General features: G+C 40.9%; 2 protein-coding genes across 2 annotated transcripts; one reads left to right on the forward strand and one right to left on the reverse strand.

Moving 5' to 3' along the window:
* Positions 1–2,834: 2,834 nt before the first annotated feature.
* Positions 2,835–4,962, reverse strand: cldng (claudin g). Its single transcript, XM_017715137.2, has 2 exons — positions 4,819–4,962; positions 2,835–3,586 (listed from the first exon to the last, which is right to left on the reverse strand). Exon 2 carries the CDS (start codon positions 3,555–3,557, stop codon positions 2,928–2,930), a length of 630 nt encoding a protein of 209 aa, XP_017570626.1. The 5' UTR covers positions 3,558–3,586; positions 4,819–4,962; the 3' UTR covers positions 2,835–2,927.
* A 3,489-nt stretch (positions 4,963–8,451) lies between these two features.
* Positions 8,452–22,245, forward strand: znf654 (zinc finger protein 654). Its single transcript, XM_017715101.2, has 9 exons — positions 8,452–8,591; positions 11,287–11,432; positions 11,681–11,762; positions 12,086–12,221; positions 12,594–12,796; positions 13,207–13,343; positions 14,587–14,728; positions 15,299–19,361; positions 20,928–22,245. Exons 1-9 carry the CDS (start codon positions 8,466–8,468, stop codon positions 20,936–20,938), a joined length of 5,046 nt encoding a protein of 1,681 aa, XP_017570590.1. The 5' UTR covers positions 8,452–8,465; the 3' UTR covers positions 20,939–22,245.
* Positions 22,246–23,250: the final 1,005 nt, after the last annotated feature.

The raw sequence follows: 23,250 nt of genomic DNA on the forward strand, positions 1-23,250 counted from the left end.
GCTTGTTTCACAATGGCTGCTCCATCATGAGTACTATATTGACTGAAGGTACTGACCTCTGTACGTATTAATAAACAGACCAAGTAGGTGTCAAGATTCTTTGAGTTTCTGAGCATTCACTCTTTTTTCAGCAGCTGCCCTGTTTAAGTGTCCGTCTCTTGCTGACGGTGAGCCTCCATTTTCAACCACTCTTCTTGTGACCTGAGGCAGTTTTACAAGTTTGGCATGCTGTCATGATTTTTGACAGTGTTGCCTGTGAATGTTTTTCTATTTCAGTGTCTGCCGTACTTGGAGCTCAACCTCATCCACCTATTCAACCGTGGTTCATCTTATACTGGTGATGTTACATTTTCCCTATTATTGCGACATTCATTGGTATCATAGTTATGGTCACATCGGTAATTAATGTAAGATGCACGTCCCATCTTCATTTTGCTAATTAAAAGCTAACAAAAGTGGTTGATTTAAAGCAGTTAGCAAATTAGCAACAGGAGCATACATATGTTTGCATGGCCCTTTATTCAGGTCATTATATGATACATCTTACCTCAATATGAAACACTAAAATAACCTATGAAAGTTTTTCCAAGGTCATGCTCAGCAACACTGGGTTGTCCAAAGTGATACAAGGAACAACAAGGAGCAGTTTTTCCAATAGGAACACACTTTGCCTCAGCTAGGCCTCAGTAAGCCAATTAGCTAGCTAAGCAACTTCTATAATTCAGTCATAGAATACATTGGCTTTTTAAATAATTGCTTGGTGCACTGCCTTTCTTTTTAGTTCTATTTGTATGGTCTTAATTTGCTAACAAGTTAACGGAATGAAGTAACAAAAGATGGTGTAAGTGAAATAGTAAGGTCGAAAATACCGTTGGTAGCACAAATGCCGGACTTACCGTTTTGTTAATTTTATATGTTAATATTTAGATATTTAAATTAAGTGTGTGTATTAAAAAGGGAATATATTCAGAAGCAGCCAGAGGTGTGGGCATCACTCTTTTCGTTCTGTATTAAGGAAATATGATTGTTTTCCATTTTAATCAGGCAATACAGGACCCTGGCAATACAGAGCTGTTTACAAATGACTTCAAAGAGAAAATGAAGGGCCCAGGGAACATAGAGATCATGCCTTCTCTTTGTATCTACAGACATACAACGTATAGTCAATTTGTTTTTCTGCATACTTTGTTAGCCCCCTTTTACCCTGTTCTGGACCTCCACAGAGCATTATTTGGGGGGTGGATCATTCTCAGAAATGCAGTGACACTGACGTAGTTGTGGTGTGGCACTGTGTGTTGCACTGGTACAAGTGGATCAGACACAGCAGTGCTGGTCATGTTTTTAAACACCTCAGTGTCACAAAAATAGTCAGCCAACATTTTCCTGTGGGCAGCATCCTGTGACCACTAATGAAGGACTAGAGAATGACCAACACACACTGTGCAGCAGCAGATGAGCTATTGTCTCTGACTTTACATCTACAAGGTTGACCAACAAGGTGTGTCTAATAGAGTGGACAGTGAGTAGACAGTGTTTAACTCCAGCAGAGCTGCTGTGTCTGATCCATAACCACCAGCGCAACACATACTAACACAGCACCACCACATCAGTTTTACTGCAGTGCTGAGAATGATTCACCAACCAAATAATACCTGCTCTTGGGACTACAGTCTGTAATTGTTGAACTACAAAGTGCACCTATATAGTAAGTAGACCTAATAAAATGACAAAATGGAGCATAGATACAAAGTGTTACTACTAAAGTCCTCAGTAAGTGTATTTATTAACTGTAATCCATGTGTGAGTACACAATTTATCGTCATATACTCCAGCAGGACCACCCCTTGGCTAATATTTAGGAGGTGGCGCATTCTCAGCACAGTGACACCCCAAATTGCCTCACAATTGAGAAACTGACCATTTATTAAAGGCTAGAGGATGACTAATAAATTGTGTATGCCTAAAGAGCTATGTTTTATAACCACACCCACTAGGCAAGGATTTCAAATGAAGTGGCCAGCTGCAGTGCATGTTTTAAAAAAAAAAAAAAAAAAAACACCACACACACACACACACACACACACACACACACACAACACTGCCACAGTACAACACACGTCAGGGTCACTGGTGTGCTAAGAACGGTCCAAACAAATATCTGGCCAGCAGTGGCCCTATGATGTATTTCTATTGACCGATTGTCTAGAGAGGAGCTGATAAATTGTGCAACAGACAGGCTACAGACAGGCTACAGACAGGAACCAAGCTGACTGAGCACCTCTCAGGAAAGTGCACCTGATAAGGCCAGTGAGTGTAGACAGGCATGCCTATTAAATTTAGGTAAAATGTCCAGCTGATGAACAAACTTTCAGGGCTTTTATTCCCTTTTCTCAGGGTTTTATATGATCAACTCTAAATGAACCCATGACATCAAAATACAAATTCAGGGAGCAATGTTAGAAATGGTTGCGTTATTTGCACCCCCCTCCACTCACTTCAAACAGACTGAATGTCTCAAAGGCAGTTGATTATAGCCACAATCAAAATACTTCCATGAATTGGCCGACGGTAAGAATCTCAAAATATTTAAGTACAACACTACCACCTGCTGGATAACAAGCACTTTTCCTCCAGTCATTTCACAGCATGATTTTCTTTGAGGACTTGACTAAGGAGTTTAATGCAATTAGGGAAAAAAAAAAAAAAAAAAAAAAAACCTTGAAGTGTGTTTTTTTTTTGGACAAAGTTTAAGTGACTCACTTAAGGTCACGTTAAAACCTATTACCACTCAACACACCTTTTCTGAAATAAGGCAATGACTTTTGGCAAAGGCATTAGTGCTGCAATACTGAACACAAGTGTGTCAAGATCCTTTTATTTACAAAAACATTTAAAAACCAAATCAGTACACTAGACCAGTGAACACCTCAGACATAGGAGCTACGATCTCTGGTTTGAGATGCTGGTTTATAAAGCCCAGCTCTTGCCCTCAAAGTGGGAGGACAAGATGTGCACAGGAGGCCTCCACCGATAACCTGGAGCACAGCTGCACCCCAGCAGATAAAAATAGCAGCCCCCAGCTCCCTCTTCTGTGCCTGGGCCACCAAAGGGTTGTAGAAGTCCATGATGACCACATGGGCCACCCAGCTCGGGGGCACAAGGCTCAGAATGCCTGCAATAAGAAAGACGACCCCAGCTCCTGTAGCTACTCTAGCTTTGGCGGTGGCATCTTCAGCCAAGCAGTTTGTGTATTCACCCCCAGCTACATTAGCAACTATAGCTACAACAGCAATTAGGAGAGCAATAATAAGGATGGCTCTAGAGGCCTGGAGGTCTGAAGGCAGTGCCAGCATAGAGTCAAAGATTTTGCACTGCATTTGGCCTGTGCTTTGTACTACACAGCTCATCCACAAGCCCTCCCACATGACCTGTGCAGTCACAATGTTGTTGCCAATAAAGGCAGTCACTCGCCATAATGGAAGGGTACAGGCCACGATTACACCCAGCCAGCCCAGTGTCCCCAGTGCAGCACCAAGCATCTGTAGACCCGCAGCCATGGCACACTCAGGACGGGGCTGTGTTTGACCTGGAAGAAGACAGACGCAGCAAAGCTGGAAGTGAAATTGTTCCAAAATGGCTCTTTGACAGTGCACAGAAGGTACAAGTCTGTCCAACTCCAACATTTATATCCAACCTCCATCTGCAGCATAGTTACCACAATCGCTTCCACGCATTCCTCCTTTACTGAAGCGGCTTATTACAAGAACTTTGCCAAATGTTATGCCAAGGACAGGAAGATGCTGTGGTAAACAACCTAAACACTATAGATGCAGCAGAAATACATGGGGGTTAAAGTTTACTGCTAATGAAAGTAAGTGAACAACCTGTAGGTGGGTATTACATTGAAAAACACTACATATTTCAGATTGTTGGTCTGCCAATAATGTAATGCTCAACTTGCAAGTACAAGAAAGGTCTCTGGCCAAGAAACATGTCGCACAAGGTTTACCAAGTAACAATTTTAAGCCGAGGTGAGACTGACCAATTTCTATAAACTTCAAGTAACACTTACTGAAAATATTACGTGTTGGCCAATTCAATAACAATTACATGTAGTTGTAAAACAGTCATCCTTAAGCCTTCCTAAAAAACATGCCTTATGGTTACATCTGAGGACTTGATTTTGAAGACCAACTTTGTAGCCAGGAACATTTAGTAATTTTGTCCAAGAAAAATGTTCTACTAAGCCTGGTTTGTCCACTCTTATCCACAAAGGGGCAGTGTGGCTGCAGGTTCACACTCCAAAAGCAGGCCAGCTCATTTTGGAGTGAAAACCTGCAGCCACACCAGCCCTTTCAGGATAAGTATGGACCCCTGTACTAAGCTTTCCAGTAACACCAGACAAAAAGGTAGCCAAATATACATTTATGCACAATTTAGAAAGAAGTATCCAACCCTAGTTCAGCTAGAAGTCACACTAGACCTCCTCAATTCATAACCAGGTATAATAAACCAATAATCAGTTAAACACTTCATTACTTTCATTACTAAAGTATATCAGACTTTGAACTGAGCCTCAAAAAGCAGAAGAAGTGAAGTCTGTCAAGTTGCAGGCTTCACTTTGATGCACTCCTTATCTGGATCACTTGAAGCATTACACATTCACCAACAAGTTACCACCACCTGAAGTGTTCAGCACTTCAAACTAAACAATGAAATACATAATACTAAGTATAATTATCCACAATGTACAACATGCATGGTGTAATACTCAGCCACAGCAAGACAATGGGAGACATATGGAATAACCCTGCTTACCTGCAAGTTATAAAACCGATGCAGCACAAATTAAAACCAACAAACTAAACCAGGAACCTGACTGCTAAAAGTGTGAGCAAAACGTGCCTCTCTTGCCCACAACACCAGCTAACAGCACTCAACTAAAACAATGCAGAGCCAGCACCCATCACACTTTAGTTATAAGGCACCAGTTCATCTTCCTGCACATTCATTGGCCAATAGCCATTCTGCTGCTAATTATTCTCCCGCTGTGATTGGTTGATGAAAATAATTATGTGTCAAGTGATGGTAGCATGCCAGGGGCTTTGGAAGCAAGACAGACCCAACTTTCCCAAACCTATGTTTAAACACACCTCCTTGTATCTACATTATTTGCCCATTTTTTCAGCTTCAGTTACCATATAGGTTCACTTTGTGGTTCCACAATTACAAACTGTAGTCCATTTGTTTCTCTGCGTACTTTGTTAGCCCTCTTTCACCCTGTTCTTCAGTGATCTGGAACCACACAGTACTACCGTACCCAATATTATTTGGCTGGTGGATCATTTTCAGTACTGCAGTGACACTGACATGGTGGTGGCATGTTATTGTGTGTTTTGCCAGTACAAGTGGATCACACACAGCAGCGCTGCTATTTGTATGTACTGTAAATTCAGTTAGTTTCAGTTAGTTAGTTAGGCTGGCAAAATCTCACATACAGCAAAGGTAAATAGTTTTTAAAAATTTTATTGACTAAGACTTTTGCAGAGTACTGTATAAACATAAACATTTCAGTATTAGCAGAATTTTAGTGATATAATTGAAAGAAAATTATATATATAATATAATATATATATATATATATACATATATTTGTTGTTTAATTCTGTTTTGTACACTCCTGTATTCAAGATGTTTCACCCACTATTTAACTATTCACTACATATTTGCTGAACTAAACCTGTTTGACATTCCAGACAGTCACTATTTCACTAATAGGGTGTGATTTCAAATGCAGCAATAGTTTCAGGGCTTGACAAGTAACTGTAACGTATGTAATTGAATGGCTGCTTCAGACGGTCTTGAAAGAACAGCTCTAGTCCATAGCTAGTTATATAAATATATATCTGGTTCATGTTGATAATACTGTATGAGGTGGTGGTGATAGAAACCAGAGATCATGATGTCTTCACAATTACAACCATTTTATTCACTATCCAAAACCACTGGTGCATCTGTGTCTTCTGATTTTATGTGTTATGTTGATGATGGTAAAATAGTGATAAATTTGAATAAAAATGTTTTAACCTTCTCTCAAAAGGCAGTGTAATCATAACCATTCTTTTCAATCGCTTCCTGTGATTTAGCTTTTAGGGGCATTAAAATGTTGGCATGCCTGCACCCACTGAGAAAAGTAAGTTCATATTGGCTGGTGCATTTAAGAGAAGAAAACAAAACAAATTAGTTCAAAACAAGGTGTGTCAATATTTGTAAGATATTTGCGTATAACAGTATTCAACAAAAATGGTCTCATTAACTGTACTAAAGGGCCCATATAATGCAAAACTTAAGTTCTCCTACTTATTTGAAATAAAGGAGTTTAAAGTGATATGTAAACAGCCAATTTTAATTCATTGTTTCTGTGATGGCATGAAAACCAACTCGTTTTCAACTGTTCACCTATTCAGCCTACAGCAGTGTAGCTCAGCCCACTTATACTGAGTTGATCAGTGCTTTTTGAATGAGGTTCAATACAGGGCAGCCAATCATAATTGAGCTCATTTATCTTCTATCATTTTTAAAGGCACAGTAACAAAAACAGACTTTGATAGTAAGAGATAAAAAGAAGTTGGAAAATGGTCCTGTAAAAATGAATTATGACTGGTATAATTAATAATTAAATGTTTTGATGGCTTAAATTACTGTGTCATGACCTACTACTAGCAGCAAAACTACAGGAAGGATATTGTGATAGCGTAATCTTAACCGTCTCAATGGGCAAGTAGTGATGTTAGGCTTATAAATGGTATAAGTGGACCTCAAAGGGATCAAAATACAATGAAAATGTAGGCTATGGGCCTTTTAATACAAACGTATCTTTTAATTACTAACTTCTATGACTTCTTCTTCTTCTTCTTTCGGCTGCTCCCTTTAGGGGTCACCACAGCGGATTATCTGCCTCCATCTTGCCCTATCCACTGCCTCCTCTACTTTTACACCAAACTAACTTCTATGACTAACATATATATATATATATATATATATATATATATATATATATATATATACATACACACACACACACACATACATATACATACATACATATACATACATATATATATATACATACACACATATATACATACATACATATACATACATATATATATATATATACACACACACACACACTCATACACTACATTGCCAAAAGTTTCAAGTATTCACTCATCCATCCAAATCATTGAATTCAGGTGTTCCAATCACTTCCATTGCCACAGGTGAATAAACCCAAGCTCCCAGGCCTGCAGACTGCTTCTACAAACATATGTGAAAGAATGGGTCACCCTCAAGAGCTCAATGAGTTCCGCTTCTCCATCTGGCAATCCAATGGATGAGTCTTTGGCGATTGCCAGGGGAACGGTACTTGTCTGACTGCGTTGTGCCAAGTGTAAAGTTTGGTGGAGGGGGGATCATGGTGTGGGGTTGTTTTTCAGGAGTTGGGCTCGGCCCCTCAGTTTCAGCAAAAGGAACTCTTTATGCTTCAGCAGATCAAGAGATTTTGGACAATTTCATGCTCCCAACTTTGTGGGAACAGTTTGGGGACGGCCCCTTCCTGTTCCAACATGACTGCGCACCAGTGCACAAAGTGAGGTCCATAAAGACACGGATGAGCGAGTTTGGTGTGGAAGAACTTGACTGACCTCAACCCGATAGGACACCTTTGGGATGAATTAGAGCAGAGCCTGTGAGCCAGGCCTTCTCGTCCAACATCACTGTCGGACCTCCCAAATGTGCTTCTGGAAGAATGGCCAAAAATTCCCATAATCACACTCCTAAACCTTGTGGAAAGACTTCTCCGAAGAGTTGAAGCTGTTATAGCTGCAGAGGGTGGGCCGACATCATATTAAACCCCATGGATTAAGAATGGGATGTCACTCATCGAATACTTAGAAATATAGTGTGAGTGTGTATGTGTGTGTGTGTATATATACACCGCTAAGGGTGAAAACCATTGGTGGTAGTTGCTAAATTGGTTTACACATCCTGTATTCACTTTTTTTTTCACGTGAGGCCAGTTTATCCATTTATCACCATTTTAAAGCTGCTCAATTCTAACTTGTCAATAATCCGGTGGGATTAAATTGATGTTTTATGACTTATGTTCGTGCTATAGTTACAAATGTCACTGGTAACTGGACGGGGGGTTTTACTGAAATGTGCACGGGGGAAAAGAAAAATTAAAAGTCCAACAGTTGACAAATCAGACTCGCAGAAGGAGGACACATGCGGGCCGTGGGTGACTGAAAGGAGATTTGGTCCAGTGGCGAGGCAGACAGTGCGGAGCTGCAGGAAGACTGACAGGCCGCTCCGCCAACCGGCTGCGCCGGGAGGTCGGCTGGGCTTCGGCTGATGCTAAACGTTTGTGGTCTGTGTTGTACGCGCTGGGTTAGACAAGCAGTATGGCGGAAGAAGAGAGTGAATTGGAGTTAGACAGGTTCAAGAAAGCTCTGGAGAGTTTGTTACACAGCAGTGCGAGCGACGAACACGGACCCCAGAGCAAGAACTACTGCACCAGGTTTTGTGAGGTGAGACAAAGAGCTGCGCGTTCGCGAGAAAAGCAAACACACAGCTCAAAGCTGACGTTAGCCAGGCAGCTAACAGGCGTTAGCTTGTCACATTCCCCCTCCCCCAGTCTGTGCTCGGTCACTTTTCGCTAAATATACCCGCTGTGCCATCCAGCGGCGTTTTGGGGACTCCGGCGAGCGTGTAAATGCGAAAATGATGTATACGTTTGCTTGAAGTTGCATTTTAACTGACGTTAGCTCGCTGTGGGCCAGCTAGCCCGCTAGCAGCTAGGCTAAGATAGCTGTTAGCTACATTCCAAAACAACACGGCGATTGTCATCCTGCCAGATTGAGTTCAGCTCGCCAGCTCATTAGCTAGCTTAACGGTAGCTAATTTTGGCCGGCATAGGAGAAAAGCAGACTAAGCGTTTTGAAACTTTGTTTGAATTTATAGACCGACTGCTTGTAACTTGCTGATTCGAGCCCAGCCTTAAAGTGCTCTTTGTGTTCGTTGTCCTGCCTGAGCTGGCCGTGTTGGAAACTGCATCGCTGAAGTTTGTCAGAACTTGTAGTGATTAGTGTTGAGAGATGTAGACATCCTGATCAACAGTTGTACTTTGCCGTAATGTCCCACCGTGGCACGTATTTAGATGTAGCTCCCTACATAAAACTGCTGGTAAGATGTTTTGATGGCCTAAATAACCCTTTCAGAAAACGCTACCAGCATTAAAACTACAAGTAGGATGTTTTGATGGCCTAAATTATGTCATGAACTGCTCTCAGCAGAAAACCTGAAGGTAGGATAATTTGATGGGCTAAATCTCCTTATCAGGGGGGGAAAGTAGTGATTTTAGGCTGAATCCGATCTGAATTCATATTAAAGCACAAAATGTTTGATATAGTATGTTAATACACTATGCTAATGATGTGCGTGCCACAGTTTTCTCTGCTCCCAGCACATCTGAACTCATCAGCTAATGAACAAGCTCAGACTGAAGTGTAGCAGATATCAGGTGAGATGTTATCAGCGATACAGTTAATGTCCCCGATCTTCTGGAGTTTCGTCCTCATTACTAAAATAAGTTTTCAGAAACCTGTTGCTTTTTCTTTTTTATTTACACCAAAGGGCATCTTATGCAGTAATGTAAACATGAAGCAAAGAGAAACCATTTTTCGAGATTTTTTTAATGGATTGTAGTCTGATCTTTTGAAGCAACCTGAAACACCCAGCAAATGACATGTAACTCGGAGCCTGGGATCTTATCTAAACTGTCCACAATAGAATTATTACAACTACAAAACGTCTGGTCAACTGGAACACTGCTTTTTTTTTTAATGGGCAGTATGTGTGTAATGCTTTATTTCTTTAGGTATGCATATGCAAACAGGTGACAAATTGAATGAACCAACATACAGTTGCATCTTTGTAAGGTGTGGGGCCAACACAAGCCAAAAGAACAACTTCGGTTTGCCTTTGCATAGATTCTTCAAGCCTTTGAAGCTGTACTGGAGGGGAACATCATGCTCTCAGTTGGTGTTTTGATGATGGTGGTGCAGAGCGCTTTCTAACACATTGGTCCAAGATCTCCCATAAGTGTTCAGCTGAATTGTGCTCTGTTAACTGTGAAGACCATGGCATATGATTTACATCATTCTCTAACTCACCAAACCATTAAGTGACTGCTCGTGTCCTGTGGAGTGGGACATCACTATGATCACCCTTTCCATGTTTCTGTAGATCAGTGTCTGTTTTTGCTCCCTAGAACTATCCAGTGTGCACCTGTCTTTTAGTGAGGGCTTTATGCGCTCAAACTCGTCTATAATATCACACTATGCATTTGTGGACATACTGTTCTTGCTGACTGTCTTATCATTTCCTTTCCGTACATAGTGTACTAGTGCTCCAGCATCAGAGTTCCTGAATGTGTTCTTTCTAACACAGTTTTCATCCTTATTTACCGATGTCTTTCACATTGACCTAAACGCAGTTGTCACTATAGTCACTGTTTAGTCTTTGTGACAGAAGCTTTGGCCATCCATGTCCCAGTAATTAACCCTTTTTCAAAGTCAATTAGATCTTCTCTTGTCATCTTTATCTAATATCTAAAAGGTCAACTGGGCCTGTTCTGTTTTTGTTGTTTTTTTTTTGTACATATCACAGAGTGTGGTAGGATGCTTAGTTGTATATGCAATTTCAATATTTTTTCATTTATTTATTTTATTTATTCTTAATCTGTGTCCTGCTCTGTAAATAGATCACTGTATATAGTATAGGTTATATATTACTCAGCACTTACAGAAAAACAATTGAGAGATTTCAATTGGACATTCTGTTTATTAAAATAGATTTTGGAAAACATGAGCTTAGTTTTGTAACATTAGAAAACTTATGAGGAGGGAAAATGTACACTAACACTCATATGTACAGTGCAGTGGTATTCTAGACCAGTGGTCTTGAGTCTGCTCCTGTCTGGCCAGTGTCCAACAAAATTAGGTGATTTCCCTGCTCAGGCTTGCTTGACTTATCTCCATAGTTAATTACCTGGTTTAGTAGGTATATGTGTGCTGTAGTTAGGCCCCCCAGGACTGGACTTCAAGAACCTTTTTCTAGAACATTTTCTGTTGCTGTTCAGTTTGTTTCATTTTTTTGTCATGGGTTGAATGAGCTATCTATTTCATCTCATCCTTTCCCATTGTACTTTATTTCTCCTTGTAGCTGGTTGAAGAAAACACAAGCCGATGGCAGGTCCCCCTGCCACAGCTGCAGGTTCTGAGGAGTGCCCTGTGTGCTTTTGTCCATGGTGCTGCATTGTTCCCTTCTGATTGTGAACATGTCCGCTACACTTTGAGCAGTCTTGCCCTGTAAGTATAACCTGCTGCCATAATCTGATCGCAACCATACACGACTTGTTTTGTTTCATAGCTTTGCAACAGGTTTGCGACCTTGTGGTGCCTCAGTCTGCAGGCATTGCACATGTTTTCTTGGTCATTTCATGTAACGTCATTGTCTTCTTTTGCTTTTATTTACTCTCTTTGACTTGGAGCAGTGGATCTTCAAACAGAGCTTTAAATCTGTCAGTGAACATGTAACTGATATTACAATTTTGCAGGAGTGTCTTTGAGCTGCTGCTGTTTTTTGGGAGAGATGAGTTCCCTGAGGACCCTTTAAAGGATATTCTGGAATCGTTTCAGGTAATTTTGTCATCTGAATTCACATACAGCCCATACAGATATTATATAGATATTAGAGCGTAAGATTTTTATGTGAAGGTTGATGCAGCTGACCACGGTGGCAGTTTCTGAAGTTTTCATGTACTCCTTGATCACCACTTCCCAGATTCAGCATAATGACAATCAATCAATATAAAATAAAATAAAATAAAATGGGTAGCCTGTGTAGTATGACGTGGATAATTTTACTCTCCCACACTCCTTTAACAGATCTTGCGTTTACATGCAGCTAATGGCAGTGCTTAATAAGACACTTTGTATAATTGCATCATGTCTTTTTCCAGGAATGTCACTCAAGTCTGGTGAGGTATCAAAATGTGTACCTGCTCCAGGTTAGGCAGATCATCAAAGATGGAGGGCCTTGGACGAGCCCTGTGCTGCGAGGTATCCTAAAGGAATTGGAGCAACCACAAGTGGAGGGTGTGTTTTAGTTTGTTTTACTGCTTTTATTAAAAACATTGCCACATCACAAAATGCATGTATAGGTTTTGGCTTGAAACGATGCCCACCATAGCTTACTTGACCTTAAGGATTTTTTGTTCTCGTTTAATATATGACAAGTAGTCATCAATAGTTAAATGAAAATATTAGCTGTATATATTTTCTGTAAGTTTTTCTGTGGTATTCTGAAACCAGTGGAAAATTGCTTGTAACTTGATCAGTCATAGTGAGTTTTGTGCCCCCCACCTCCCCCCAATTTAATCCATCTTCACAGAGGTCCCCATGTTATGGCGAATGAGGTAAACAGTAAGCCAACTAATGTCTTGCCCATAAATTGCTGTTTTTCCACAGTGGACAGATATCTGAGCTCTGAGTTGTCAGTGTTCTTTGAATTGCGGGTGCGTTATTTGCTGGCCTGTGAGCGAACCCGGGAAGCCATGGCTTTGGCGCAGACATGTAGTCAGCACCCAACTACAGGTCGGCACCTTTTCTTCAAGCAGGCCTACCTCTCTTGCCTGTGGAAGGCCTCTCAGAAAGAACGACTGTTCAAGGAGGTGAGCCAGCATTTCTCAGCTATTTTTGATTCTCGCCTGGCTATTTTATGGCTGTGTTCACAGTAAAAGCGTCATTGCTTAATTCCATTTTTTTTTTTCAGATTTAAACGTTCTACCTTCATAGTTAACATTTTGATTGAGTCATTAGTCTGAAAAGTATTAAACATCTACACAGTGTAGAACCACATATCCTCAGATCTCATGTGAAAAGATTGGATACATACAACGTTTTTGGCTAAAAGGTCAACCCTGTACAGTGTTGTCAGTAGTCCATAGAAAAATGGTGCAGAGTTGTCTTTTGTAGCAATTGACTGCAGAGAGTGAAGATACAAAAAAAGTGTGTTAAATATGCGGGGAAAATAGCTGGTGAGCTTTGATTTGTTGACTCATATTTTGGTTTTGTTTTGAAGATGGCAGAAATTGATGGGAAGGATGCTGTGGAGATCCTCTGCATTGCAGAGAATGAGGAGAAGGATCATTTGCTTCTGGAACTAAGCAGAGGATTCCTTTTGCAACAACTCAGGAGTGGAGACATGTACTACCTTTGGTGAGCCTCATAACAGCCATTCACTCCAGCGTATGAGTCAGCAACAGCTAGATGTCACACCTTACGTCTAGAAGTAAACAGAATTAATTAAGTTGGACAGAGTTTCCTGAAAATATACATCAGAGTCTCTCTTGGATTGAAATGAAGCTGGTAGCAGAGCGTTAACTTCACCAACACACAAAGTTCGCCTTCACAACCTAAAAACACTTAGTCTAGCTCCTTTATTGGACTTGTACAGCCATGATTATAGATTCAGGCATCAGAACCACTTTACTATTTAAGATATAATGGGAATGCTTGTTATGAAGAAAAGGACCATAATACATTGAAACAACATTAAACTAAAATAATACAATGGTTATTTTAACAGAGAAGACTCACATTTGTGGGTTTCTTTGGTTGTTTTTGCAGCCGTCTTGCTCGTTTTTCTTTTCTCATAACACTAGATTTGGAGTGCATCTGAAAAACCTCTCTTTGGGGGGGCCATGTAGCCCTAACACTTCACCCTACTCCTCTATCTCGACAAAAACTGGCATACCCTACCTCTAGACGTGAACGCCAAAAGCTAAGGGCTAAGTGGTAGGAGCAAGGGTTGAAATGAGACTGGGCCCAAGTATGGCTCCAGTGTATCATTGTATGTTACTGCAGGAAACCCAAACATGTGCAGGACAGTGGGTAAACCAAGACCAGGGTTGGGAACCTGTACTTTAGACTGTGGTGGTAATTTGAATTCAGCGTGGAAGGGCATGACAACCATGGCACTAGGAAACACGCAAATAATTCATATGAGTATCTTGCAGTGTCTCCCAACTATAGCTGTCATTGAGCAGTTTATGCATGTTACCAGCAGAGATGTATATCAGAATCATATTTACATCGGCAAGTAATTGCTTTAAAAAGTTATCGCCATTCGACAGGTGTTTAAATGGCCAGTATTTCATTAAATGTCTGCTTCATTTAATTGACTATTTATTATTCACCAGATGAGCAGAATGTTCACATGAAGATGAGTTTTATGCCAAGTTGTCTGTGTTTTATTAGTTTTACTGCAGTTATAAACCTTTTTACATCGGTTACATTTATCTGTAATGCTACTCCAGGTAAATGTTACCCCAGTTTCTACATTTTAATATCAGTATTTCAGCCCTGGAAGATATGTGCTTGAAAACCATTGGATGTCAACATCTTGGAGAGTCACGTAGAGAAGTGTATACTAATACTTATACATGATGTTCACCTTTAGGGATTTGGTCTTCATTTGGTGTAACCTATACCTCAGAGTGAAGGCCTCCAAACAGGACCTTCTAGAAGAATGCAAACAGTTGATTTCATCAGCCACCAACATCAAGTCAGTCTTTCCATTTATGAAGGTGATTTTAGAAGAGGTATGTTCATGTACCATGTATTTTATCATACTATATCTTGCTGTGTATTGTACATTTAGGACTATTTTTCAGTACACAGGTGAAGGTTGGTCTTGGGCCTCATTCGCCAGTATTTTTTTCTTAAATTTGTTCTAGAGAGAGGTCCTAAAATCTTCTTACCTAAGAACAAATCTCAGACAAGAAAACAGTGGTAAATGTCAGAACCTTTGTGAAACTTGTGTAAGAGAAGAAATTTCTTCTTGAGAACAGTTGGTCAGTAAGGCCTATTGATTTCATGCATGAGGTTAAACTCTTGTATATAAATTCTTATATCTAGACTATCAAAATATATTGTTCAGTTACAACATGGGGGGGCAACGTAAAATAATTATTCTTAAGTTGTCTGAGTGAAGGATGTAGGTCCAGACCTGCTGACAGGTTGTTGATGTTTAAAGGATTAAGTTGTCTGTGAAAGTAATCCTTAAAAAGCCTATGTCACTTTTTGCATGTAACTGGGCAACAATGTGATATTTTATGTGGTATGGTTGTAGTTAATTTTACATTCAGCTAATTTTTTGTCTTTGTTTTCAGCATTTGGGGAGAGATGGCTTGACATTTTGCATAGAGCTCTGTGCCCAAGCCCTTCAGACTGACCTCAAGAACGATCCCATCACCAAGTCTCTCATCTATAAAACCATTGCATACCTGCTCCCAAGTGACCTGGAAATTTGCAGGTTATGTGCCTTGCTTGTGTTCTTTCTGGAGCGCACCGTTGAGGCCTACAAGACCGTGTTTCTCCTGTACACCCATCCTGATCAGGAGTACCACCTGGACACAAGTCCTGTTGGGAACCATGTTCGCTTTGAAGTCATTCAGATTCTTAAGAAGGGCTTGTTCTTTGACCCGGAGTTCTGGAGCCTTCTTAACATCAAAACAAACTGTCTGAAGCTTATGAGTGACAAGGTAGCCAAAGCTGCCCTCTGTGAAATAATGGAAGAAGATAAGTGGGTGCCCAATTACTGTGCTAGAGGTCATTGCAAGTGCCGTGCTGAGCCAGTTGTCAAATCAGTGGCAAAGCCTGGTAGCACAAATACAGAGGAATGCGGGACCACCCCTGCTGGTGATGCATCCTCCAAGCTTCTTCCACCTAAGAAGAGGGGGAGGAAACCAGGATCGCAAATCACTAAGGATCTGGATCCCTTTCCTGTTCGGCGTTCTTTCAGACAGTTGGATTTGGCGCAAAACCATGCCAGGCAGCTGAGTGGAAGACGCCAGAGGTTTCTCAACAGGCAGGCAGAGATGAAGACCCTGAAACGCAGGGGTCGGAAACCCCGCTGGCTCTTGGATGAATTGGCTTCCCAGGCAGAAAACAGTGTCCCCAGGCAAGGCAAGAAACCAGGGCGGAAGCCAAAGCAATTAACTATAATGAAGGACACTGCCATCGATACACCAGTCATTGAAATCTCAATGGAATTTTCTTATCCTGATAATGAAGTTGACCTCCCTGCTGATGTTATGAGTTGGTCTGTCTCTACCATGGCTTCTTCCTTGGAGTCCAGATTTGATGAATCTAAATCTCCATGTCAGGATGCTCCTACACAGCCTTGTGATGAGACTTCAATTTCTCAGTGTCGGTTACTTTCAAAGGAATCTGCACTTTCATGGAGAGAAAAAGCAAAGACCACTGAAGAGTTTGTGTACCGTGCACAGGAGAGCATTGCCTTTTTGAGAAAATTTCACAACTATGCGAAAGTGCCTGAAGAAAATTCAGTTGGTGCCATTGATGACAAGGTAGTTGTGCCAGCTCCCCATTCTGCTGAACAGGAAACGCACTCAGAGGTTCCTGCACCAGTAAAGAATCATCCTAGTGAACAAGTGCAGTTAAGCACAAAGGTTGAAACTGAGGTGACCTCATTTACCCCTGCTGTAACACAGAATGGCTCTGGACCTCTAGAGGGCACTGTTGATGCAAACGAGACATCTGTTTCGGAGGCGCATTCTGTTCTGCATTTGTCATCAGTTACACCTGTTGAGGATGATACGGGCCCAGAGAACTTGGTCAACATGTTGCAGAATAGCACTGTTCAAGTAGATGAAGCAACTAGCTCCATGGCTGACACTATTCCTAAACCTGAAAATGCACTAGAAATAGCAGCTGACATAATGTCTTTTCTTGATAGCACACAGAACAAAGGTACTGATATCTGCCCATCTGAAAGTGGGTTTGAAAAAGCAACTGACAATGTTTCTGCCCCCCAAAATTCATCAAAAACAGCCAACACTACTCTTATTGCACCCCAAACAACAACTGACACTATTTCCACCCCTGAAAGAGAGCCCAAAGTTCTTGCATCTGCTGTTCCTAAAGAAATTCTACATGTTTATGAAATGCCCTCTGTAATTTCAGGTGGCCCCAAGACAGTTGCAGAAGTGAAAGCTCATGAAGTAGTGGTGCGTCAGACAACTGAAGATGAGCTGTCTTGTATTAGACCTCCAGTAACTAACAGTTCAGCTCCTGTGTCCAGTCCTCAGACTGTCCTGCGACTTGTACATTGCTGTGGGCTTTGCAATAAGGAATATAGAAACTCGTCGATTCTGAGACATGCATTTTGGCATTACCGGCTCGAAAGGAAGTGTATGTTTTGTCAGAGTTTCACTTATGTTCATGGTCCACTGTGTCATTTTAAGAAGCACATCAAAAAATTAAAAGATGTTAAACGACTCCCTGAGGAAAAGAAGAGTGAAGGTTCACCTGAGCGATCTGTGAAACCTGATCAGGCAGTACAGGGGACAGTGCCAAAGAAACCAAGGCCTGGGCTTGCACAGATAAAGTCAAAACTGCTGATGAGGCTAAACTTTAGAAGAGAGGCTGCACCTCCAAAAGCAGACAACAACGCAGATACTGACAAATGTCAGTTGAAGCAGAGTTTAACGACGACATCTGCATCCACTCAAGAGCCAGAGGAGGAGAAAAATAATAAGGAGAGCACTCCTAAGAAAAAGATCATATACTTGACGAGAGGTTTAGTTAGAAAGTCTCAGTCTAAGGGAAGGTTTCTTAGGAAACGTCTTGCTAGAAAAGCAAAAACTAGAACATTAATGAAAGAGAGAGATGTTTTGGTGACTAAGGATGGTCCAGCTCACCGGTTGAATGGAATAAACCGGAAGAAGCAAAGGATGAAGCGTGTTCAGGATGAGAGCAATCATGCAACTAATAAAAATGTACAAGCAACAACAAAACATGAAAACAAACAGCAAAAGACTGATATGGTGGGATCAGAAGAAAAAATGGAAAATAAAATTAACTGTGATGGCAATACCAAACAAGATAAAGCAGATACTAATACAATAGGGAAAAGCTTGAATTTGTCAAAATCAGAAGCAAAAGCAAAGTTGTTGCAGAAATCTGGGATAAATAAGAAAAATAGTAGACCGGCGAAGCAAAATGAGGGTGCTAAAATGGTAAAGAAAAGAAAGGTAGATGTTGGAACAGATGAACAAAAACAGACTGAAGGAAAAGAAACTACTCAGCCCACAAATGAACAGAAGAAATTTGAAGCTAGTGTAGTAAAAACAGCAAAACAAGAAAATGGGCCAGAGGCAGAATCAAATGAGACCTCCCAATCAGTGCAGAAGAACAAAAAGCCGATGAGAGCTGCTCCAGCAGTCGTCAGATGCCCTGGGGAGACATGCACATTCAGTGCAAGGCCAGGGCCTGTTCTCTCACATGTACTTATCCACCATCCTAATGATACCAAAGCCCTGGAGTTCTTCTATGACCTTGCCAAGGAAAAGTGTCTTTTCTGTGGCAGAAGGATCTGGACCCCTCAGCACTTTTTTGACCATATTGTTTCTCATCGTGGTAACCTCAAGCACCCATGCTATCATGTGGATTGCAAGGAGAGATTCAAAACCCGACTAGAGCTTGGCGACCACATGCTGAAAGACCATCAGCCACTTAAGGCAGTTTGCTGCTTCCCTGGATGCACAGTGCAAGTTTCCAACCCAAAGTTCTTGTATAGTCATGAAAGGGGACATTACAGAGAGGTCAGGACGAAGGATGTGAGCAAAAAGGACAAATCTGTAAATTCCGAAGTTCTACCTGGTAAAGAGGTCGATGAGATCAGTCCAACAGCTGCAAGCCCAAAGATGAGCCTTGTAGAAATGCAACAAATGCCTGAAAGCGTGAAGACGGCCGCTCCGCAAATGGAGTCACTCAAAAGTACAGAAAAGGAAAGCAGTGCTACACCTACTAAAGTAGAGGATGAAATTCCTTTGACTTTAAATAAAGGTTCTGTGAACTATACCAGTAAGACCCCTAGGCTTGTCAATGGCCACAGTGAGCATGAACAAGAATCTCCTGTTAAAACCCCTGCGTTGGCACCGAAAGAGCAGGAGACAGATTTTGGAAAGGTGAGCACAAAGCCCTTCATCCGCCCTCCCCCTTCAGCATACCTGGATGAACTGTACATCAGCATGCCCAAACGCTGGAAGGGGCCCCAGGTAGGCTCAAAGGGCTCCAGTGCCAGTGAGGTCAGCCCCATTAAAAGACAGGTCTGCCCCCGATGCTCTGCATCCTTCAACAGAGAGGAAGAGCTGCAGGTGCACAGAGAGAAGTGCACGTCCCTCTTCGGCTTTGATTCGGATGATGAAAGTAAGTGTACGAGTGTATGCTTAATGTAGATATAACCCTGTTTTAGGAAATCGTTTCTAGTCATGCTGTTTTTTTACATATGCATTAAGTGAGTATACAAGAGTAGCATCATTTACTATATGCGTGGCCTTGTTGAAACAGACAGTTAATCCAATTACACAGTGAAAAATCAATCTACCCAAACTTCTCCTTATCACAGAGGTGTCCAGTCTCATCTGCAAAGAGCAAGTGCAATTGCCACTTTTTATTCAAATAAGAACACCTCTAAAAACCTGCAGCCACATCAGCTCTTTGCAGATAGGGTTGGACATCCGTGCCTTGCCTCAAATGTGGTCAACAAGCCAAGATGTTTGGTGTCAAATTTTTTTAGTTTTGCACTGGAGCTAGACAGTTATTGCAGTTAACAAGTGATGGAAGCTCATACTATACTTGCCTTAAACCACAGCAGACAAGTGGACAAGAGTAGGCTATATAACTTGAAACAGTAAGTCATCTTGACACCTGATTTTTGTCTGAACTGTCACAGCAGTGTGCCAGAGTAGTAGTTTGCATGTTCTCCCCATGTCTGTGTGGGTTTCTTCTGGGTGCTCTGGTTTCCTCCCACAGACAATTGGATGCACTAAATAGTTCCTAGGTGTGAGCGTCTACCAGCCCTGTGATGGACTGGTGACTTGTGTAAGGTGTTTCTTGCCTTCCGCCTAATGACTGCTGGGATGAGCTCAAGCCCCCCCGCGACCCAGAAGGATAAAGTGGTTTTGTGTGTGTGTGTGTGTGTGTGTGTGTGTGTGTGTGTGTGTGTGTTACACTTTTACTACATATGAAACAGGAGTACTGTAATGTGAGCGCGTTACCAAGAACAAGTTATTAAGGACGTAACTGAAATGGCAGATAGTGTAACTGGGTTTATGGTGCGGCTTTTTCACTTACTACACTTAGTGAATCACTAGCTGATGTTGGATTGGTCCAGAAACAGTAAACATTTTCTCTAACAAACCAGCTTGTTGACACATCAGCCAAGAAGCTAATCAGAAGAGGTACCTTGGCCTCTGTTACTCATCCAACGTGAGAATCCACCACTTTCCCTTATTTTTGAATAGTACATTTTTAAAAATCTGTTTGAAGGTACATTCATCTGTATGCTGCTACACCGGTGCTGTCACCTAAAAAAAAAAAAAAGCCCCATGTTATTGTTGACTATTCATATTAATGTCCATTTATGGGTACTTGAAAATCAAAATTTGTTAAGCATGTCCCTATGTATAAGAATCCATTGCTCACTGCATAACTAGAGAAACAGACTTGAGACAGACATGTTGTTATGGCTGGTTGACTATGTTTGGGGTTTGCTTGTGTATTTTATTATTTTCAATGTGTAATTTTAAAGTTTTTTTTAAAGTACACATAGCTGTTCTGGTTTGCATTATTGTAACTTGTCCTGTGCTGATGCTGTGTCTAAACCACTGAATCCAATCAGATAAATATGAGAGAACCTTGATTTGAACATCTTGGCCTGGGCCTGTTGTTATTTTCCCCTCTTTGATTAATTTGCACTTTGTATCCTTGTAGGTGCCTCTTGAAGAAGCTGCACTTTCTATTAGAGTGGAGGTCCAGGAGACTGAGCTGATGTGTTGTTGAAAGCTGCTATTAACATTCTGAAGAATGTGTCCTGACAGGCCCCGACTGAAAAGGACCCCATTTTGAGCATTTAAGTGTAAAACAAGCTAACCATTTGGAGTACAGCTTGTTTTATCTCTTGGACGTTTCCCTTTATCAGGTTTTTTTTTTTTTTTTTTTTTCTGCCAAGCTTGTGGTCAGTGGACTTGGACGTGGAATGAAATTCTGAACTAAAGTTTTTGATGGATAACTTCAGCAGCCAGACTCCGTGTTCAACGTGATTTACACCGCTGAGGATGTTCCAGGGATTGACTGAAGTGTCTTAGTAATAAATTGCTTGCCATGCAAATGATACATTTGTTTAAAAAGGAAGAAAGGAAGTTTTTTTTTTCAAGTAGGAGTTTCCTTCCAATGCTGTGTAACTGATATTTGATACTTCCTTGGCTTATGGTGTGAGCATCCAGTTTAGAGGCTGTTTCAGCCAGACTGTTCAGTGCCAAGAGGGTCGTCAGGATTCTGCTTCAGTCTCTGCAATGTGACATTGGTTTTAGGATGTGCAAAGAATGGACTTAATTGTACTGGCTGTGCAAGCCACAATTTTTTCCGGCATATTTGGAATGTCGGCTTAATTATTTGTGAATAGTTACATCTTTTCATCACTAATTTTCACTAACTTTTGCTCTCAAACATGGATGTTTTAGATTCTGAACTCTAATGAGCAGATGTGGTGCTCAGGGGTTGTCTGATTTCTCCTTGTAATTTTTGCCTTTTGTATCCTACTGAATATGATTTTGTGGATACATGGATGCAGACCTGAGTCTTGCAGGCTTAATGAAGGACAAATAGAACTGCTGAAATAGTAATCTAGACGGGGTACAACCAACACAGCCAAGCTGTTTCTTTGCCCTTCGAACTCAAGATAAATCTAATAAAAAGGAAAGTGCTGCGTTACTCGCACAACTTCTTAGAACATTGATGTTACATACATTTCTGTTGCACTTCTCTTTAAATTCAAGAGAAGAAAACAACTGTGTCTCAACGAAGGCATATCTGGGCTGTTCCGCATAGGAGCAGTGACTTACTTATTTAATTTATTTTTCTTTTTTGTATCTTATGTAAATGTTTGAAAAGTTTGAATGATATATAATTGGGATGGGTTTATATATCAAGAGGTTTTTGTTCTAAAAAAAAAAAAAATAAAATACCTATGAGAATGAAGCTGAATGTTCTTTTAAGTTTGTCAAAATGATTCAGTACAGCATAGCCTTTTGGAAGACCGTAGATCGCAGATATTCAACTCCAGGCCTGGAGATCCGGGAAACGTTCAATCTCAAAACGTTGTGACGACGTGTGCATAATGGTGTGCAGCAAACTTTAAGGTGTGTTCTCTCATTTGATGAGTGTATTAAAGGTGTTACCCAATCAGCAGTGATATGTATATAAATATTAAAAAGGTGGTGGATCCTAATAAAGTCTTCCACAAATGCAGTTTGGTGTACGGAATGTTAGAAGACGTTTGTCGTGAGCATTTTATTAGGTTTTTTTTTCTTCTTTCAAACAGAATAAGCTAGAAGGACTCCAAAAATGGCCTTCTCAGCTGCTGTCGTTACTCTTGTGTAAATATCTGTTTACATAAACATTTTCATACATTTTGCGGGGCTTGAGCGCAGCCCTAGATTCCTGCAGTTTGTTGATTTTCCTGCTCAGGCTTACCTGATTCAACTAATGTGTTAATGCCAATTACATCAAGCAAGCAGTGGAAATTCTCCGTTTCTATATCTTATTGACTGGTTTCTTGTATCCTTTTAAAGTTTCCCAATCTTGATATTGGACCATCACCACATTTTAGTGTTTTCTTTACTCCATTACCCCTGATTAAACTCTTTAGCTGAATAACGAGCCTTGAAATTAAATGAGTAAGTTAAGGCCAGAGATGCTAATTGCTGGAACATCACAAATGACAGAGAAATCTAAGCGCTCAGCTGGGTAGTGTTTTAATATGAACAGTGATTAAAGCGACGTCTACGTTTAGATCAGTGGTAAATAGGGTTGGAAATTGTGGTTGAAGGAGCACATTCGGTAATGCTTGTGCATTAATTAGTGTGATAGGTAAAGAAAAACAACTGATCCTCCGGTGTTGCCAGTGTCAGTTCAGGACATGATCAGGCTCAGCAAGAACAGTGCATAAACCCCTCATTACTGAGACTAGCGCACATTTGAGTGGTACAAAAACCATAAGCATCAGTTAGAAGTAAAGTGACATCATAAGATTAGT

The sequence above is a fragment of the Pygocentrus nattereri genome, chromosome 12, assembly GCF_015220715.1.
Source record: "Pygocentrus nattereri isolate fPygNat1 chromosome 12, fPygNat1.pri, whole genome shotgun sequence".
NCBI lineage: Eukaryota > Metazoa > Chordata > Actinopteri > Characiformes > Serrasalmidae > Pygocentrus > Pygocentrus nattereri.

What these genes read in the sequence shown, in the direction of transcription:
- cldng (XM_017715137.2), bottom strand. Translation starts at nt 3,557, where the DNA reads ATGGCTGCGGGTCTACAGATGCTTGGTGCTGCACTGGGGACACTGGGC.
- znf654 (XM_017715101.2), top strand. Translation starts at nt 8,466, where the DNA reads ATGGCGGAAGAAGAGAGTGAATTGGAGTTAGACAGGTTCAAGAAAGCT. An exon ending in ACTGCACCAGGTTTTGTGAG is followed by an intron (nt 8,592 to 11,286) that starts GTGAGACAAAGA and finishes TTCTCCTTGTAG; the next exon opens with CTGGTTGAAGAAAACACAAG. An exon ending in TGAAGGTGATTTTAGAAGAG is followed by an intron (nt 14,729 to 15,298) that starts GTATGTTCATGT and finishes CTTTGTTTTCAG; the next exon opens with CATTTGGGGAGAGATGGCTT.